Here is an 18,916-nt window from a genome sequence, read left to right as displayed (position 1 = left end):
TTGCTTAAACTAAGTTTAAACTATAAGGCTGCATCATTCAAATTAAATTATAACAACCATATTCATAAAAAAAATTAAATTTAAACAATGTTTTAAAGCAAAATTTCAATACAAAATTTGTTTAAATTTAAAAATTGTCTATGAATAAGTCCTTTAAGTTTTAATATAAACTTGGTTTGGACAAATTAATAAAACTGTTTACAAATATGTACTAAGGCTTAAAGAAATTTATATAAAGAATAATTACACCACTTAGACCTTACTTTTTACATATACTTCGGATTTAATCAGTAAAAAGTTGAACCACTTTAAAAGTCACATAATTGAATGTTTAAACTGTAGTTGTATTTTAAAGGCTTTGGCTGTACTAGGATCTGGGTTTGATACATGACAGCTTTAACTGTCAATTGTATTAAAAAATTAAAGTTTAAATTTCGAAACATAACGATTTCTTACCAGTTTAAACTTAATGTTGCCAACAAACTAGAAAAGTCTTGTACCAGAGTTTTAAAACTTTTGCTATGAAAATATTTTAAAATTTAATTGCTAAACTTGGTTTAAATAAATTTTTAATAATAATTAACACAGTCAAGTAATACTACCTATTTAAATTGTTATATTAAAACTCAAAGTTTTTCCAGGTAACATAATGTCTACTAAAACCTTGTGTTTTCCTTAAGCTCACGTTAAACTGTGTTTTCACTTAATATTTGTAAACTAAACTAGTGTGTTTACTACAGAACATTCATTTATACCATTAAAGAATTTCTAAATTAAATTGTGGTTTACCAAAACTTTATTTAAATTAAACGTTAAAATCACTATTTTAGTTTAGTCAAATATTACAAATTACAATTCATGTTATATTATAGGCCATAATTTCCTTGATTCCTGAATTAATTCGTTGTTTACACTAGTTAATTTAAACTTGCTGCAAATAAATATTTATTTTAAGTTCATATAGTACTTATAACAGAAATAATTCTTAAATTCTGCTTAAATATTATAATTCGATTTAAATAAAGTTTAAACTTCCTTTAACTACAGTTGTTGATTATGAAGATTCTTAATCAAATACCTAACTTGTAATTAAATTTAGCCAAAAAGTTTATTTTGGTTAAAATTTTATAAAGCTTTTTTTAAATAAGATAGTTAAAGCTAACAACAGATTATTTATTGTTTATCATACTAACCCCCACTAACACGAAGTCTGGTTATGTGTTAACTAATAGTTATACTCACAGTTTTCATACAAAAATTATTTTAAACGACAGTATAACTATTTGTTAGTACCTTACCAGACTTCGTGTTAATAGGGGTAAAACGATAGCAAATTTAAACTTTGATATATTTTGAACAATTTAATTTGTTTTTAAATCAAGTTTAACTTTATTATTTGTTGTAATATTAATGAAGATACCGAATTATACGAAGACTTTTAATTTGAAATTAAATAATTAGGTCATGTAGTTTAAACTAAGTTTAACTTCAGTTTGATTGTGTAAACTATATAAACGAAAACACTATATAGGAAAAAAATTATTGTCAAAATATTTTCTTTTAAATCAAATGTTAGAATTTAATTCAAACTCCCTTTAACTAAAAATCAATTTTATTTAAACTCACTTTAACTAAAAACTGTTTTATTTTTTAGTTCGAAATTAACCACAGGTCTTAATTTTGAAAACTCAACTCTGTTTATTTGACTTAAACTCTGTTTAATTTAACTGAAACTATGTTTAATTTAACTGAATCTCTGTTTAATTCAACTTTCACACTATTAAATTTAACTCAAACTTGGTTTAATTTAATTTAACTTAAACTTTGTTTAATATGATTTAACTTAAACTCTGGTTAATTTGACTTAAACTTTGTTTAATTTGTCTTAAAATCCGTTTTATTTATTTTAAACTCAGTTTAATTTATATTAAACTCGGTTTAATTTAACCTCTGTTTAATTTAACTGAATCTCTGTTTATTTCAACTTTCACTCTGTTTAATTTAACTCAAACTTGGTTTAATTTAATTTAACTTAAACTTTGTTTAATATGATTTAACTTAAACTCTTGTTAATTTGACTTAAACTTTGTTTAATTTATCTTAAACTCAGTTTAACTTAACTTAAACTCGGTTTAATTTAACTTAAACTCGGTTTAATTTAACTTAACCTCGGTTTAATTTAACTTAAACTCTGTTTAATTAAACTGAAACTCTGTTTAATTTAACTGAATCTCTGTTTAATCAACTTTCACTGTTTAATTTAACTCAAACTTGGTTTAATTTAGCTTAAACTTTGTTTAATATGATTTAACTTAAACTCTGGTTAATTTGACTTAAACTTTGTTTAATTTATCTTAAACTCAGTTTAACTTAACTTAAACTCAGTTTAACTTAACTTAAACTCGGTTTAATTTAACTTAAACTCGGTTTAATTTAACTTAAACTCGGTTTAATTTAACTTAAACTCGGTTTAATTTAACTTAATCTCGGTTTAATTTAACTTAAACTCTGTTTAATTTAACTGAAACTCTGTTTAATTTAACTGAATCTCTGTTTAATCAACTTTCACACTGTTAAATTTAACTCAAACTTGGTTTAATTTAACTTAAACTTTGTTTTATATGATTTAACTTAAACTCTGGTTAATTGGACTTAAACTTGGTTTAATTTATCTTAAAATCCGTTTTATTTATTTTAAACTCAGTTTAATTTATCTTAAACTCGGTTTAATTTAACTGAATCTCTGTTTATTTCAACTTTCACTCTGTTAAATTTAACTCAAACTTGGTTTAATTTAACTTATATTTTGTTTAATATGATTTAACTTAAACTCTGGTTAATTTGACTTAAACTTTGTGTAATTTGACTTAAACTTTGTTTAATTTATCTTAAAGTCAGTTTAATTTATTTTAAACTCAGTTTAATTTAACTTAAACTCGGTTTAATTTAACTTAAACTCGGTTTAATTTAACTTAAACTCGGTTTAATTTAACTTAACTCTGTTAAATTAATCCAAAACTCTATTTCATTTAATTCAAACTCTATTTCATTTAATTTAAACTGTGTTTAATTAATTTAACTCTGCTTCACCTGTAATTTGCTATAAACTTAAACTTTGCAGTAAACTTTACTTTAAACACACATATTTACTACAATTTTAAACTGAGAACTTTGAGTTTCCTCTAGCTTAAGCTTAGTTTAGCTAAACTTACTATTCACAGTAACAAACTTAAACCAACAAATCCAATTAAATTATTTTTGCACTCCACAAAATTAAACATTTTTTTCTTCAAATGATTGTCTTTGACCTCTTAAAACTTAACCTTACAATATGCAAAACTGACACCCTTTGTTTTTGTTGATGACATATTGTTACTTTTTTCATCTTATACATACTCGTATTAACAATTAATATTGTTAAGTTTGTTTTTTTTTTTTGTTTGTTTTGTTTTAAATTTTAATTACATATTATAAGAATTTGTTTGTTAATTTTAAGTATGTTCCAGTTTCGTCGTTTCGTGTAAGAGTTTAAAATAATGTTTGTTATTGTTTTTGTGATTTCAGCCCCAGCCTGGCAGGCAGTTCGTCAGTCCGTCAGTCAGCAGCCATCTTTAACATTTTGAACTATTTTCCTCAATATAAACATTTCCAGATTTCAAGCTTGTCGTATTAGTGAATAAACGACGATCATGTTGTAGATTTTGTTGATGTTTATCCGATTTTTCTGAAAAAAAGAGAGAAAAAAAAACACACACTCATAAAATAAATAAATATAAAATGCATAAATTTTAAGTAAGAACAAAACTAAAAGAAATAAACAATAATTTTTTTTTTTTGAAAAAGAACAACACTCTGATAATCGAAACGTGCACCATAAATTGCACCTCAATAAACATTTGTAGACAGACGACTATTTATTCATACTTTAGGTTTTCATTTTTACTTTTTATTATTTTGATTTTGTTAGTTGTATGAAAGTACAATAATAAAAACATAAATTTTATCTACAACCTTTTTGATCCTTTTTTTAAAATTCTATAAATGATTTTTTGTCTCGCTGACGGACATGTGAAATGATTGGCGACGTGTGGCCATAATCATAAAAAAAATTAAATTATTTAACAATAACAAAAACTACACCTACAGTCAGTCCTACATTATTTTTTCTTTATTTTTTTTAACATAAAACCCAAACAGAAATACAAAATACAAAATACAAAATACAAACAAATTAATATGTTTTTTTAAAAATAAATTTATGATGAGATATTTGTTTGTTCAATTTCATTGTCAGCGAGCCAGTGACGTACTTCTTCCATTCACATTTGATTTAAGATACGCGTTCGTTTTTTAAATAAATATTTCAATTTTATGGTTTTGTTTCAATATTTAATTAACTAATGGGCATATTTGTTTGAAAATATTTGTCAGCAAATAATTATCCAGCAATCATGTAAGTGTTTAAATAATGTTTATTATATATGGTCACGAACAAATTATACTATGGTCAGGCCTTGAAATTATTTTTGGGTTCATAGAACTGGGCGTTGATTACTTAGAGCAGAGAACAAAAAGTTAGTATTTAATTTAATCTGTAATCAGTTAAACCACAGTTAATCTCATATAATTTAAAGATTAAACTCTATTTATATTTTAACGTTTTTTTGGATTCGACACATGCCAGTTTAAACTGTCATTTATATAGTTTAAAAACTAGAGTTTAAACCTACATGCGCTTTAAAACAGAAATATTTTTAAAGTTATTAAAAATTATAAAATTATTTGCTATAATTTTGTAATTATTCTATATTACATAAAAAAAATTATGAAAAACCAGAGAACCAAAATAACTGTTATTAAATTTTTTGAGACTGAAAAAGTTAGGCATAAATCAATGAATAATTTTTACGTTTTCAAATAAGAGTTATTCATAATAAATATTTTTTTACGTTGCTCATAACTTTTTTTTTCAATTTGTATGTTTTTAAGTTGCCTAATAAGAGTTATTCTAAAGAATATATTTTTTTAGTTGCTCATAATTCAAAAGAAGTTTCTTTCGCCACCTTGATTGCATTTTATTAGTACATATGTACATTGAATTTAACCTTTAAAGTCGCAAAAAATAAGCTTGGTATGAGATTGATGGTTTTTATTGTGTGTTTTTTTAAATTATGAAGAATTTAGTTTCACAATCAAAGTTTTAGCAAACGCATTGTCCGCCAAGTTCCACCTTTTCTCAGTCAACAAAATACGCAAAGCAGAAAATGCTCTTTCAACAGAAAACGTTTAGCCGGCAGTGCATAGACAATATGAACCCATTTATTTAAAAATTGTAAAAGTATCATTTTTCTCTTCCTAATATTGCAACAAATCGGCTTCTACGTCCAGTCTCATAGGTTTAAAGCTCTCTATTTCAGCTATAGCTGCTAATAACTCTCGCGATGTATTGCCTTTGTCATCATCTAAAGATAAATCCACTTCAAGTTCTCTAATTGATGTTCCGAACAACGATGACGTATTTAGATTCGTCGATTCGTCAATCAGAAAATCGGATATTGGTTGAAGTGGAGATACTTCAGGTGAAGTTAAATCGAAAATAAAAGTTATGAGTAATGAAAAAAAATATTTATTATTTATTTCAATAAGTGTTATGAAAAGCAAAACTTATTTTCATTGAGAATAACTATTATTTAAAGAAACAAAAATTTATTTCTACAATATAACAGTTATGGCTAAATTTTTTTAGATATTTCTTATAACAGTTATGTCTCTGTGAAAAACACTTTATACATTTCTAAAATTAACTTTTTTCCAAGGTAAGAGGTTGTATGTGAATATCCATGAAGCTAAGGTAATGATCTGTATTTGGTGGGAGCAAAATAGTCATATCTATTATGAGCTGCTAAAATCTGGCCAGACCATAACAGGGAAACTGTACCGAACACAACTAATTCGTTTGAAGCGAGCATTGGCCGAAGCGAGACATAAAACCGTAATATTCCATCATGACAACGATCGGCCACATATTGCAATACCTATTAAAAAGTATTTAAAATAAAGTGGTTACGAAGTTTTGCCTCACCCGCTTTATAGTCCACACCTTGCCCCATCCGATTACTCTTTGTTTCGATCAATGCAGAACGCTTTCTCTAAGATACGCTTAACTTTGAAACAGAGTATCCGATATTGGCTTGATTCATTCTTGGTCTCAAAAGATAAGCAGTTCTTTTGACTCTGAATCTGTATGTTGCCAGGATGATGGGAAAAGGTCATAGCTAATAATGGCCAATACTTTGAATAAATTTATATTGTTTCAAAATAAAAGCTAAAAATTTCAAAAAATCCTGGATTTTTAAGTTATACACCCAATACTAAAATTTAACTATTGTTGACTTAAACTTTAGTTTGACTAAACTTTATTTATTTTCTTGTAATGTTAATGAAGAAAACGAATTAGACAAAAACCTTTAGTTAGAAAGTAAATTATTAGGTCAATAATTTTAAACTGAGTTTAACTGCATCTTAAATATTTTAACTATTTAATAAAACTATTATATTTAACATAAACTGATTTTAACTAAAACTCAACTTTGGGTTTTAGCTCAAAATTAATTAATTCATTTTGAGATCTATCCAAAAAGTTTTTATTGATTAATTTTTTTTACTAATTATAGCAAATTTAAACATCGACTATGACGTGATTTGAAAAATTTAACTAGAGTTTGCTTAAACTTTGCTTCAATATAGTTAACTTTATGTTTTTAAATGTTAAGGAAGAAACTAAATTATATGAAAATTTTTAGTTAGAAAGAAACTTTTAGTTGTAGTTTAAATGTGTTAACTTTTACTATTAACGTAAATATTAAATTAAACCCCTTTTAATTTAAACTCATTTGTATTTAAACACACTTTAACTTAAACTCCTTTTTATTTTTTAATTGGCAATTAATTACTGTTCTTAATTTTGAAAATTCTTAATAATTACATAAGCTGTATTTTAATTAGACAAACACATTTTGTTGGCTAAATTTTGTATTCATTATTTTTATACCCTTCACATTCGTGAGAAGGGTATATATAAGTATGTCATTCCGTTTGTAATTTCCACAATATAATTTTCCAACCCTATAAAGTATACATATATTCTGGATCCTTATAGATAGCGGAGTCGATTAAGCTATGTCCGTCTGTCTTTCTGAAGACCTCTGATATCTTTGGAATCCAAATCTTCAATAATTCAGTCAGACATGCTTTCGAGAAGTTTCCTATTTAAAATCAATAAAATCGGTCTACAAATGGCTGGAATATGAGGAAAAAACCAGGACAACCTCGATTTTTGACCTACAGTGGTGGCCAGGAATTTAAGACAAAAATTGTTTGCTAAATTCCACGTGATTGTCAATTATTTTTTCAAATATTTCCACAAATATGTATGAATGAGGACTGTTTTAACACACAAGTTTGTTTTATTCGACTGTGTCAATTCACACATATTCACCATGAACACATACAATTTTTCTACAACTTGACCAAAAAAATTTTTTTTTAAATAAACATATTTTCTCACATTTATATCATTATAATTTTATTACTATAAAATATTCGGACCAAATTTCGTATTTTTAGTTCCATTAGTTTCGCTCATATCATGTTATTAACACCGGATGTTCGCTGAGGTGGGTCAACGTATTTCCACATATCTTTGTCCATATATGTTTTACCGATTTTTCCAAACATTTTTCAGAAACTAGAAACATTAATAATAAATTTCATACCCTTAGAGGTCCTTTTATTTTGGCTCTATCGAACTTAAAATTCAGTTGATGAAAAAAATTCAAGTATTTGTATTAAATTGGTGGCAACCACTGTATATCTGGATTACTAAGTCATTAATATAGACAATATGAATATCTAATGAAAGATATTTCAAAGACCTTTGCAACGACGTATATAAGACCATAGTAAGTTGGACCTGCAATGGGTCAAAATAGGAAAAAATATTTTTTAACCCGAATTTTTTTTCCCCAAAAAAAATTAAAAAACAAAATTTTTTTTTTTAAATTTAAAAATAATTTTAAAAAATAAAAATTTTAAATAACTATTGAAAAAAAAAATGTTTTCCAAAAAATTAAAAAAAACAACTTTGGAAAAAAAAATAAAAATTTTTTACCTAAAAATATTTAAAATTTGTATTTTGAAGTATAATTTGGTGAAGGGTAATATCGGCAATTTAAATTATTAAGGTTTAGTTAAGCGTTGTTTCAATAATAATTTTGTTAGAAAGTTAATAATTGGCTCACAAATTTTAAATCTAGATTTATTACAGTTTAAAGGTGTTAACTATTAAAGCAATAAACTAAAGGCTTGTCAAGTTTTTGACTAGCTAGCAGATAATCGAAATGACATAAGTCAGGAGCAAATCAATTTTAATTTATTTTCCAAATATTTCTGTTCTATAACAATCTCATTTCCTTGTATTTTGCTAATTCTTTATTTTTTTTAAGTGGAGTATATTTAATAAGTTCTTTTGCCCTAATTACCTAAAGCAAAATATTTATATCGATTTCTTAAAAATTCTAATTTGAAATAAAAAAAACGAAGGAAATCTCTCTAAATTGTCTCGTTGTAATTTATATGCAACTGCAACAAATGTTTTAAAACACATCATTCTCATGTTTATCACAACCACTCGAAAATATATTGTGACAGCCAGATACATGTATGTCAGGCTCATCATGTCATTCCATACCATACTCTGGGCTGCACAACATGCTGGGTTTGGTGACAATTTTACAATTTACCACAACAAGATGCACACACACAAAATGAGGCACTAGCACTAAAACTCAAGTGAAATAAAAAAGATTTTATTTTTGATTCTTAGAGAAAACCTTGAAAAAAGATTAAATTTGAAATTAAGAAACAACGAAAGTATCCCGCCAGGAATGTACACAGACAGATGGATGGACGGACGGACGGACAGACGGAAGGACGGACATTGTTACACCCCAACGAAACTCATTAGACACTTTTTATTTATGCATTTCTTGCTTTTTGAGAACCCACTTGAGTTTTCGTTGCATTTGTATGTTAATCTTATTGTAAATAAACTATACACAAAGTTGAAGTGGCTCTTTTATTTTAGCTGTTTTTCCAAATCTTTTTCTGAAGTGCTAAACAATGGTTTTTGTTAAAAATAAATACACACCCATAAATTTTAAACACATTCTTGTATTTCCTATTTTTGGGTTTTTCAAAATCGTACTTGTTGCATGTTTAAATTGTTGTTGCAAGAAATGAAATACCTGACAAAGATTTATTTGCAGATAAATGCAATGATCACTTTTAATTTCAAATAAGGATTATCTTTAGTTATTACTACAAAGAAATTATTATTTCTAGCTTAAGTTATGATTAATTTATAAATTATTATTTTTACCTGGCAACATAACATGTTGTGGTTGATGAAATGTTGTTGCTGTTGTCATTGTTGTTGTCGTTGGTATCCTTAAGGCATCTGCATTACCAATAAAAAATGTACCTCCCTCTAAACTTTGTACCTCGGCCAATTTGGCCATGAGTTTTGTTGAAAGTTCTTCGACATCTAAAATAATAAAAAAAAACAGAAAATAAACAAAAATATTAAAACAAATATTTCAATAAGTCAATATTATTTATAGTTAAGTAATTGCAATTAAACAAAAAATACAACATCTATAAATATTGTTAATAGAGTTTAACATTAAACATATGTTTCATGTATTTTTGCATTTATTTTGTTTGCAAAATGCCGGCCTGTCTGTCAGTCAAACAGCCAGGGGCTGGCTGGCTGGCTGGTAGAGACCATTTTCTATTTTTTCTGGCATTTAATTGGTGTGTGTTTAATTTTCGCACTTCATGATGTTTGATGTTTATTTGTAAGGTGCCAGGTTAAAATAGTTCCTTTTAAAAATTTAAAAAGAAAACAAAATAAGATTGAAAGAAACCATAGAACCCCAGGGGCATCATTCGATTTTTGTAAATTATACTCTGCGGTAACGAAACGATTTATTAGGAGAAGCCATAAGACCCCAGGGGTCATTATTAGCCATTTTTAAGTTATCCTAAAACCAAATGAAACTGAGGTCTTTATGCTAAGCTTACTGTGAATTATATTTTAAATAAAATTGAGAGAAAGCATTGGATCCCAGGGGCCATCATTAGTTTCTTTTTTAATTATACTATATGATAACGAACAATACTGAAGAAGTCTTACTAACAAACTTATTGCGAATTAAGTTTTCAAATATGATTAAGAGGAACCACGGCAACCCAGGGGTCATCATAAGCCCTGAAGTTTTAATGCGATGCTTATTGTGAATTAAGTTTTGAATACGATTAAGAGGATTTGAAATTATCCTATAAACAAATGACCCTGAGGTCTTAATGTGTGCTAAGGTTATTATGTATTATGTGTTAAAATAAAATTAAGAGAAACCATAGGACCCCAGGGGTCATCATTAGCCTTTTTTAAATGATATACTCAATAACGAAATTATTCTGATTTCTTAGCAATAGTCCGGAATGAAACCATGCTAAAATAAACCCAATAAAGATAAGGAATAAATAAAACAAATTTTACTGTGAAAAATAACCCAATTTCTAGGTCACTTATAGTTAAGCTAAGTTTCAAAATTTGAGAGATCATGATCGGGAGAGATCACAGTATGATACGGTATTTATACCTCCCCTTACTAGCAGTCACATGATCATATCATATTGATAAGAAAAGCCATAGGACCCCAGGGGATAACTTTAGCCATTTTTAAATGATACTACCAAATCTATATATATAAAAATGAAATGGTCCATGTGTGTAATGTCATCACGTGAGAACGGCTGGAACGATTTGGCTGATTTTTTTTTATTCGATTCGAAATTTGGAGGAGAATTGTTTTGTAAAGAAACAAAATTAAAAAATTACGGCTAAAACCAGCTTTTTTGAGTCCAGTCAACTGTAATAAAAACGCTCCCTAAAGTATGCAGTACAAATTTTGATATTTTATTTGCAAATAAATAAGAACAGGCTGGTGTGCGTGGGTTGGAGAAACTTGAAGAACTAACATTAGTAAATGCTACCGGGCGAAGCCGAGGCAATCAACTAGTAATGAAATAAATTATACTGAGTTCTTAGTAATAAATGCTTAAACTATGTTGAGTGAAATTAATATTTTGAAAAACAAATATTTAATCAAGGGATCATTGGTCCTTTTAAGCGAATTTATTAAATGAGAGATTTATTCAGACCACATTAATTAATTGTTCTTTATTTTTGTATTTTATTAAAAAAAATTCATTATTTTTCCTCTTATTGCTTTAAATTTCGATGCTCTGGCACCCTGTTTTAACCAAATAAAATTATTTAAAAAATTGCAATTTCATTGCACATGTTTTTCCTCCAACAGATGATTGAGAATATTGTATACGATTTGAATTGGCAATTTGTTTTAAATGTTTACGGCAAATACAGATACGCAAATGAACATTTAACTGCTGCCACTGCTGATCGCAAATTGCAATAAAATACATATAAAAGTACATAAAAAAACGAAAACTAAATCACAGTGGCCTTAAAAAGGTGCAACTTGCAAACAATATTTTCACGGAAAATAGCAGAAAAATCTGCCATTGTTTGCTTAAATAACAAGGGATGTTTAATAAGTTTGCATCGATCTTTTAAATAGCCCTCAACTTTACCACAACAGATCTAGATTTCCTATCAATTTCATGAAATCATGCATCGCGATTCATAGGATCTTTTGGACAGTTCCTAACTTTGTCAAATCCGCACGATTTCAACTCTATATAGCCCATAGCAAATTGATGGTATCTGAAAGTAAGTGCCCTAAAATCGCTCTTTTCTAGAAATTTTCCACCATGTGGTTTCTGGCTTATTCGCATAGACCTACGACTTAAGAAAACTCCTCAAGAAAACCGATCTTATAAGCAGCCCTCAACTTTAATTTTTAACGGTCGCACGATGTCAGTGGCAAGTTCACATCCAGATGACCATGCCCTCAAATCGCTCGTGCAGAATGTCCAATGTGGCATAAGCTGCGAAACCACATGTCGTTGGTATCCATATCATTTCTATTTACTTCAAAAATGTCGAATTTTGTACCAAGAAAGCATCATATGCTGGAAGTTTAGCTTTACTTCTTATTTAATTTGAAAAAAGTGACGCTGAAGCACACCGATTCTTATGGTGAATGTGTTTCATTGGTTTCAACGATTCAGAAGTTGTGATTTTGACACGGAAGACAAAAATCGCCCAGGCCAGCCAAAAAAGTTTGAAGACCAAGAACTGGAGCCATTACTCCATGAAGATTGTTGTAAAACTCAACAAGAGTTTTACAACCTCAAGCAGCAATTTCAAAATGTTTGCGAGCAGCAGGATTCATCCAAAAACAGGTAAATTGGGTATCATACGCATTGAAGCCGAGAGATGATTTTGCATTTCCGAAATGATGCTTGAACGCTATAAAAGAAAATAATTGTTTCACCGAATCATTACTAGCGATGAAAATTGGATCCAGTACGTTAACCCGAAGCGTAGGAGATCGTACGTGAATCCAGCCTACCAGCCGAATCCACATCAAAGCCTCATATCCATGGCGCTAAGGCAATTCTCTCTATTTGGTGCAAACGATCGACCTGTTAAAAAGTATTTAGAATGAAGTGGTTGGGAAGTTTTGCCTCACCCGCTTTATAGTCCAAACCGTACCCCTTTCGATAACAGTTTGTTTCGATTGAAGCAGAACACTCTATCTGGGAACAAAGTATCCGATATTGGCTTGATTCGTTCTTGGTCTCAAAGATGAACAGTTTTTTGGCTCGGTATCCATATGTTGCCAGAAAGATGGGCAAAGGTCATGGCCAAAACTTTGAATAAATTTGTATTGTACAAATGTTTTACAATAAAATATTAATAATTTGTACATCATTTTTGCTCGAATTTTCTTTATTTATAATTTTCTATTGATCTTAAAAGTTCTGTTTACAAAAATCACATTTGGTACTTTTTGCAAAAAGTACCAAAATTTTTGGTACTTTTTCGAAAAAGTACCAAATTTGCAGAAATACTACCCACAGAGTTTTAAGCCATTTAAACTTAAACATTTTAGCAAAACTTGAATAATTGTTAGTAAAAAGTACTTATTTCTTACATATTTCTACATAAAAAAGTACTTTATCGTAAAAAATGCAAGACTTAAATATTTTTAATTGATTACTAAACACAAAACTACATAGGTTAAATATTTAAAAAAAAAATGATAAAAAGTACCATTTATAATACAAAATTTTAGTGAATTTTTCGTAAAATTTAGAAGAATATTAAATTTATTTCCTACTTTGCTATTGCTGTTTCTTAGTTTTTTTATATTTCTATTGATGGCCTGATTTCCTCTTTCTGAAATTTTCTCAAATAACAACATTTATAATAAATTGAATTTATTGTATACATTAAAAAAAAGTATTCTTTATAAACCGAAATGAATTACAAAGATCTAAACAGAATATTATTTTTAAAAAAAGAACACAAATAGCTTTTAGTTTATTTTTTTAGCTGAAGTTAATAAGAATAATTATTGTTTATAGCAAATGTTGGCCACTTTATTATTAATATAGATTTTGTTTTGTTGTTTTGTAGTTTTTTAGTAATTTAGAAAAGGAAGTTTATTTAAAGAAATAAACTCTTGCGTACATGTGAGTTCAATCATAATGTATATATCTTTTGAATACGTTCTAGTGTTGTATTGTATATTTGTATGGTTAATAAAAAAAAAAAAACGATCTGTTGTTTACACGTTTGAATTCATTGAATTTTCTATAAAAAAAAATAATAATTTTTCTTACAATTTCATTATAAAAGAAATTTTATGAATGGCTGGCTATATTTTATACAGCAAAAAAGAAAACAAAAATAAGCTGTAAAGGTAATTTAAATGTGTTGCAGCAACGTATAATTTCCAAAATAAATTTTTAAAGTCTATAAATCTGTATATGTCAAGGGATTAATGTATTTACATTAATCAAAAATGGCATGAAATACTCGTAATTTGTATAAAACGTATACAACGTAAATTGTATAAAAACCCCTTAAGGTGGTTTATATTTAGCTGTATTTTGTTTATTTATACAAGCTTCAAATATAGCAAAGTCATCATCATGATCAGTCATTCATTCATTCAATTCACACATTCCTTAAATTTATGACAAATGTGTACAAACTTCTCAACATTTGTGTCACTAATTTTGAATATTTTTTTGTTCAAATTTTTTTTATACAAAATCTTTTAAATACTTTGTTTGGTTGTTGTTAATTTTACCCTTATTAGAGTCTTTTTTTAGGATACCGGAAGTTGTTATTTGTTTTAATAGATTTTGGTTTTGTTTTTTTTTATACATGTTTTTTTGTATTGTAATAGTTTCTTGCTACCTTAAAAGATGTTCTTTAATAAGTACGTGACATAAACTACCTGTTATAGTTTTCAAAATTTCGGATTTTTTTTTTAAAAAATATTTTCTTCTTAAGCATTTCCTTTTGCTCTTTTTATGGTGTTTAATCAGTAAATATAATCAAACTGTATTTCCGGTTTAACTTATTTCTCGTGTAAAACTCGGAATTTTTTTTGGAGTCCAGTGAACTGTATTAAAAAATCTCCCTAAAATATGCAGTACAAATTTATATATTTTATTTGCAAATAAATAAGAACAGGCAGGTGTATGTGGGTTCGAGAAACTTGAAGAACTAACATTAGTAAATGCTACCGGGCGAAGCCGGGAGGGTCAAGTAGTTTTGTAATAAAATTGAGTTTTTTTATGACATTTTAAATCATGAATTATTTTTTAATATTCCATAATGACAAAGCTCGGCCACATGTTGCAGTACCTGTTAAAATAAAAAGCTTTTATCGAAAAAGAGTGCAGCAAAATTACATTTTTTGTTGCCTTAAGAAAATGCCTAAAGTAATTATGACTTTTTTTTTGTTAAAAATCAATTTTTAGTAAGAGATGTTGTAATTTTCTTTTAATGAATATCAATAAATCACACACAAATTTAACACAATTTTTACAAACACAAAAAAAAACCTTCAAAATGTCTTTAAAACATTTTCTTAAAATGCCATAAATTTCTATTAAATTTACACAAAATCTGCAACACAAAATAAAATTTAAATTTAAAACCAATAAAATATTGAATTTAAGATACAAATCTACACTAAAGATTACGGCAATCACATCAATCATTAAAAGTACAATTCAACACACACCCGCTCGCTAGCACATTAAAATGTCTTGAAAACATTAATAATTCTAAAGAAAAATTCTAATCAAAAATCCAAAACATCGAGCACACAAGTTACAAGATAAAACATGTGTCTTCAAAATGTCATAAATTTTTATTTGGCAAAAACGAAGAAAGGAAAAAAAAAACTGTTGAAAAAATAAGACTAAAAAAAATAAAATTGAAAACGTAAACGAGAACGACAACCAAACAACAAAAACAATAAATATTGTCCAGGGATTTATTCAGTTGTCGTTGTTGTCGACACCCATAAAATTTGAATACTAAAACCAAAAAAAAAATTGACAAGAAAAACAAACTGCAATAACAATGTCAGTCCAAAAATGCCTGCCTGTGATCTTTATGATGTTTTTCTTTTTAACTAGATTTAGTTTGTAAAAACATTTAAGACTTTTAATTTTTTTTTATCTAGTGGTGAATGAGGAAGAGAAGGAGGGAGATGATTTTAGTAATTCTTTATCAACAACAGACAATTGGGTTTATATTACCACCCACAACAATCCACCATGGAATGATGCATTTATGTATATTCTCTTTTAAATACTTAGATGTGATCATCTCAAGTATTTCCAACATAATTTATGACCCTAGTTTTTTTGTTTCAGTTTTCTTTCTTTGGTGAATAGTTAAAGTGGATCAGTGGTTTAAAGGTATTCAAACGATGTTGGAGAGGAAGAGAATAAATGTTTAAAATTTAAATTTACTCATTCCTTAATGTCTGAATACCCGAAACCCTCAAAGTCTGTTACAATATTGCTTCAGCGTGGAAGTTACACTCAAAAAAAAAAATTCATGACAAGTTACTTTTGGTTGACCCTTTACTGACCCCAAATTGTCGTATATAGTTTAATAAACTATTAAGCGTTGTGCTCAATTTCTTCCAATAACGTTTACAGGTTTGAGGGTCTAGCAAAATTATCAGTAAAGTAACCTATGGTGACTCCATTAAGCTAGTCAAGTATCTAGTCCTCTGTTAGTATGAGAAGCATTCATATGTACTTTCAAATTGCACTAAGTAATACATGTCGTGTTGGTCTTGTTTTTTAAAATATATTTTCAAATGTTCTATTTTTAAAAGCCAATTGTTACAAAACTTTTTAAATTGTAAATATTTTGTTTTAACATATTTTCTCCCATGAGTATTAAACATTTTTAGATTTAATACTTTTAGATACTGAATGAGGAAAGACAAGACAAATTTATGATATAAATTCTTGAAATTTTGTGATTTGTTTTCAAGGAAATAGATCAAAATATTAAATTAAAGATTTCTAATAATAAATAGAAAAATATCTTTAAAAAATAAAAGGTGAAAACGGAAATATATGTAGATTGAACGCACTTGTCTACCCAATAACAAAAAATAACCAATAGCAGAAAATATCTGGTACAAACATCATTTTATATGAAACAATAGCACTGTTCCAATACTACCCAGATTCCTTGATTTTACAGGCAAATTTTCATTGAGTATCTGATAGATGTCAGTTTCCCTCTCCCGTGATAACGACATGTCAATACTTTCTTATAAATGTATAGAACGAGTCCCTATTCACGAGAGACCAATCACTTGAATAGTCTTGTTTCAGTTTTTTTCCCGTTAGGAAATTTATTTAAACTGTTAGTTCAAACTTTTAACTGACTACACTCTAGGTTACTTAGGGTCACTAAAGTAAGAATTGACAGGGATATGTAAATAACCTAATTGAAATAGCGTATGGGCACAATATTGGTTTTTCAAGGATGATAACCCAAAACACACATCCTGCTATGTTAAAGATTGTTTCCGTGAAAATGGTATAAATCTCCTAGACTTGGCAAGGATCTAAATCAAATGGGAAGCATTTGGGGAGAATTGAAACTTGAGTTGTCATATGACCTTGAAGGAGCTTGATTGTTAAGTGATTTTTAAGCTTGTCAAGTTACAAGCTAAAATGCAATTTGTCAAGGTAAAAATATGTTTTAATTTAAAAGCTTTGCGACTAATGATTTCTTTTCGACACATTTGATGGAACGGTTTTGAACTAGTTCTTTATTTAATGATTTTTACAACATCCAGAACAACATCTAGAAGTCGCTATATTATTGGTTTCAAATGCGTTATTAACAAATTTGATCAAGTTCTGCAATAAATTTAAGTCAAATTCAGTTTTAAACATGCAGAAGATTATCTTTTTATTTAAAATGCTATATTTTCTTCGTAAATATCGAACTAAACTTTGATTTCGTTTTTAAAAAATTTAGAAAATATTGGGTGTATGATTTAAAAATGCGCGATTTTTTCAAATGTTTAGCTATGACCTTTTCCCATCTTTCTAGCAACATATGAATTCCGAGCCAAAAAACTGCTCATCTTTTGAGAACAAGAACGAATCAAACCAATATCGGATACTCTGTTCCAAAAAAAATAGTAGACGGACAGGGCAAGGTCTAGAGTCTAGACTATAGAGCGAAAGAAGCAAAACTTCCCAACCACTTAATTCTAAATAGCTTTCAACAGGTATTGCAACATGTGGCCGAGTGTTGTCATTATGGAATATTACGGTTTTATGTCTGGGCGTATTTCGCCCAAAGCTCGCATGAATCGAATCAGTCAGATTTGAGCAATCGGTGTGTAAAATGTTCGAATAATTGAGACCCCTAGTTATGATGCTAAATTGCTAAATCTCATCTGCCATAAAGCATGAATAATGGGAGCAGATTAACTAACAATACTCAGATATTCAATAGACACTTTGCTTTAGGTCCTTTGTGGCGCCATCTTTAACCTTATGACTCCCCTTATTTAACTTTTTTAGTTGAATCTTTCTAATTTCTGATCTGATTTAGTACCTATTCCAAGTTTAATTATTTCTCATTTTTCCTCTGCTCACCCTGTATTGGAATATTCATATTTTTTCGTTTTTTTTTATATGATTTTCTGTATAAATGTGTCTGTATATTTTTCTATGTATTTTTATTGTTGTTTTTCTTAATGTCATGTCAGGCCCAGTAGTAGTCCGTCTCCTCTCATTTACAAATCTTTTATCATCAATGGCTCATTAGTAGTCTTTAATAACAACCAAACAGCCAACAAATGAACTCTGCAAAAAACATATATTTTTATTATTTTAGTGTTGTTTTTATTGTAGTTAATGTTGTTATTATTAATGTGTATAGTGAGTAGTTGTTGTTATTGCTGATATTTTACTGTATGTTGATGAAAAAAAAAATCTGTTGATAGAAAGAAACACTTGTTTATAAAATAAAATTCTTATAAACAACGCATTTTTTCTCTTTTTTTCTTCATTTAAAACATTAAGCGACAATACAGAAATATTAAAATGTGTACAATTTATAAAAAAATTGCATGAATATTTATCAGTTCCAAGGACAGACTGATTAGAATTGATAGTTTTTTTTATGGTTGTTGTATATGCAACAATTTTTTTCCATAATATGCATTTAGGCGGGAATGCGAACAGAATAAATGTGAAAAAACACATAAAGAAAAAGAAGAAGAAAAAACAACAAATTTTGGAAGTAAACATATTTTTAAGCTTCTTGTTGTTGTTTTTGGTAAATCTG

General features: G+C 27.8%; 1 protein-coding gene across 1 annotated transcript in view; it reads right to left on the bottom strand.

Moving 5' to 3' along the window:
* Window positions 1-3,062: 3,062 nt before the first annotated feature.
* wgn (wengen) overlaps window positions 3,063-18,916 on the bottom strand; it is a 51,148-nt gene continuing 35,294 nt past the window's right edge. The window contains exons 4-5 of the mRNA XM_065509068.1: window positions 9,440-9,604; window positions 3,063-3,724 (exon numbers count right to left, since the gene is read on the bottom strand). Coding sequence (XP_065365140.1) covers window positions 3,612-3,724; window positions 9,440-9,604 — 278 coding nt within the window. The 3' untranslated portion in view covers window positions 3,063-3,611. The remainder of the gene's footprint in view (window positions 3,725-9,439; window positions 9,605-18,916) is intronic.

The sequence above is a fragment of the Calliphora vicina genome, chromosome 4, assembly GCF_958450345.1.
Source record: "Calliphora vicina chromosome 4, idCalVici1.1, whole genome shotgun sequence".
NCBI classification, from domain to species: Eukaryota; Metazoa; Arthropoda; class Insecta; order Diptera; family Calliphoridae; genus Calliphora; species Calliphora vicina.
Note: the sequence above shows the minus strand (reverse complement) of the source record. Positions and strands in the feature narration are given on the sequence as shown.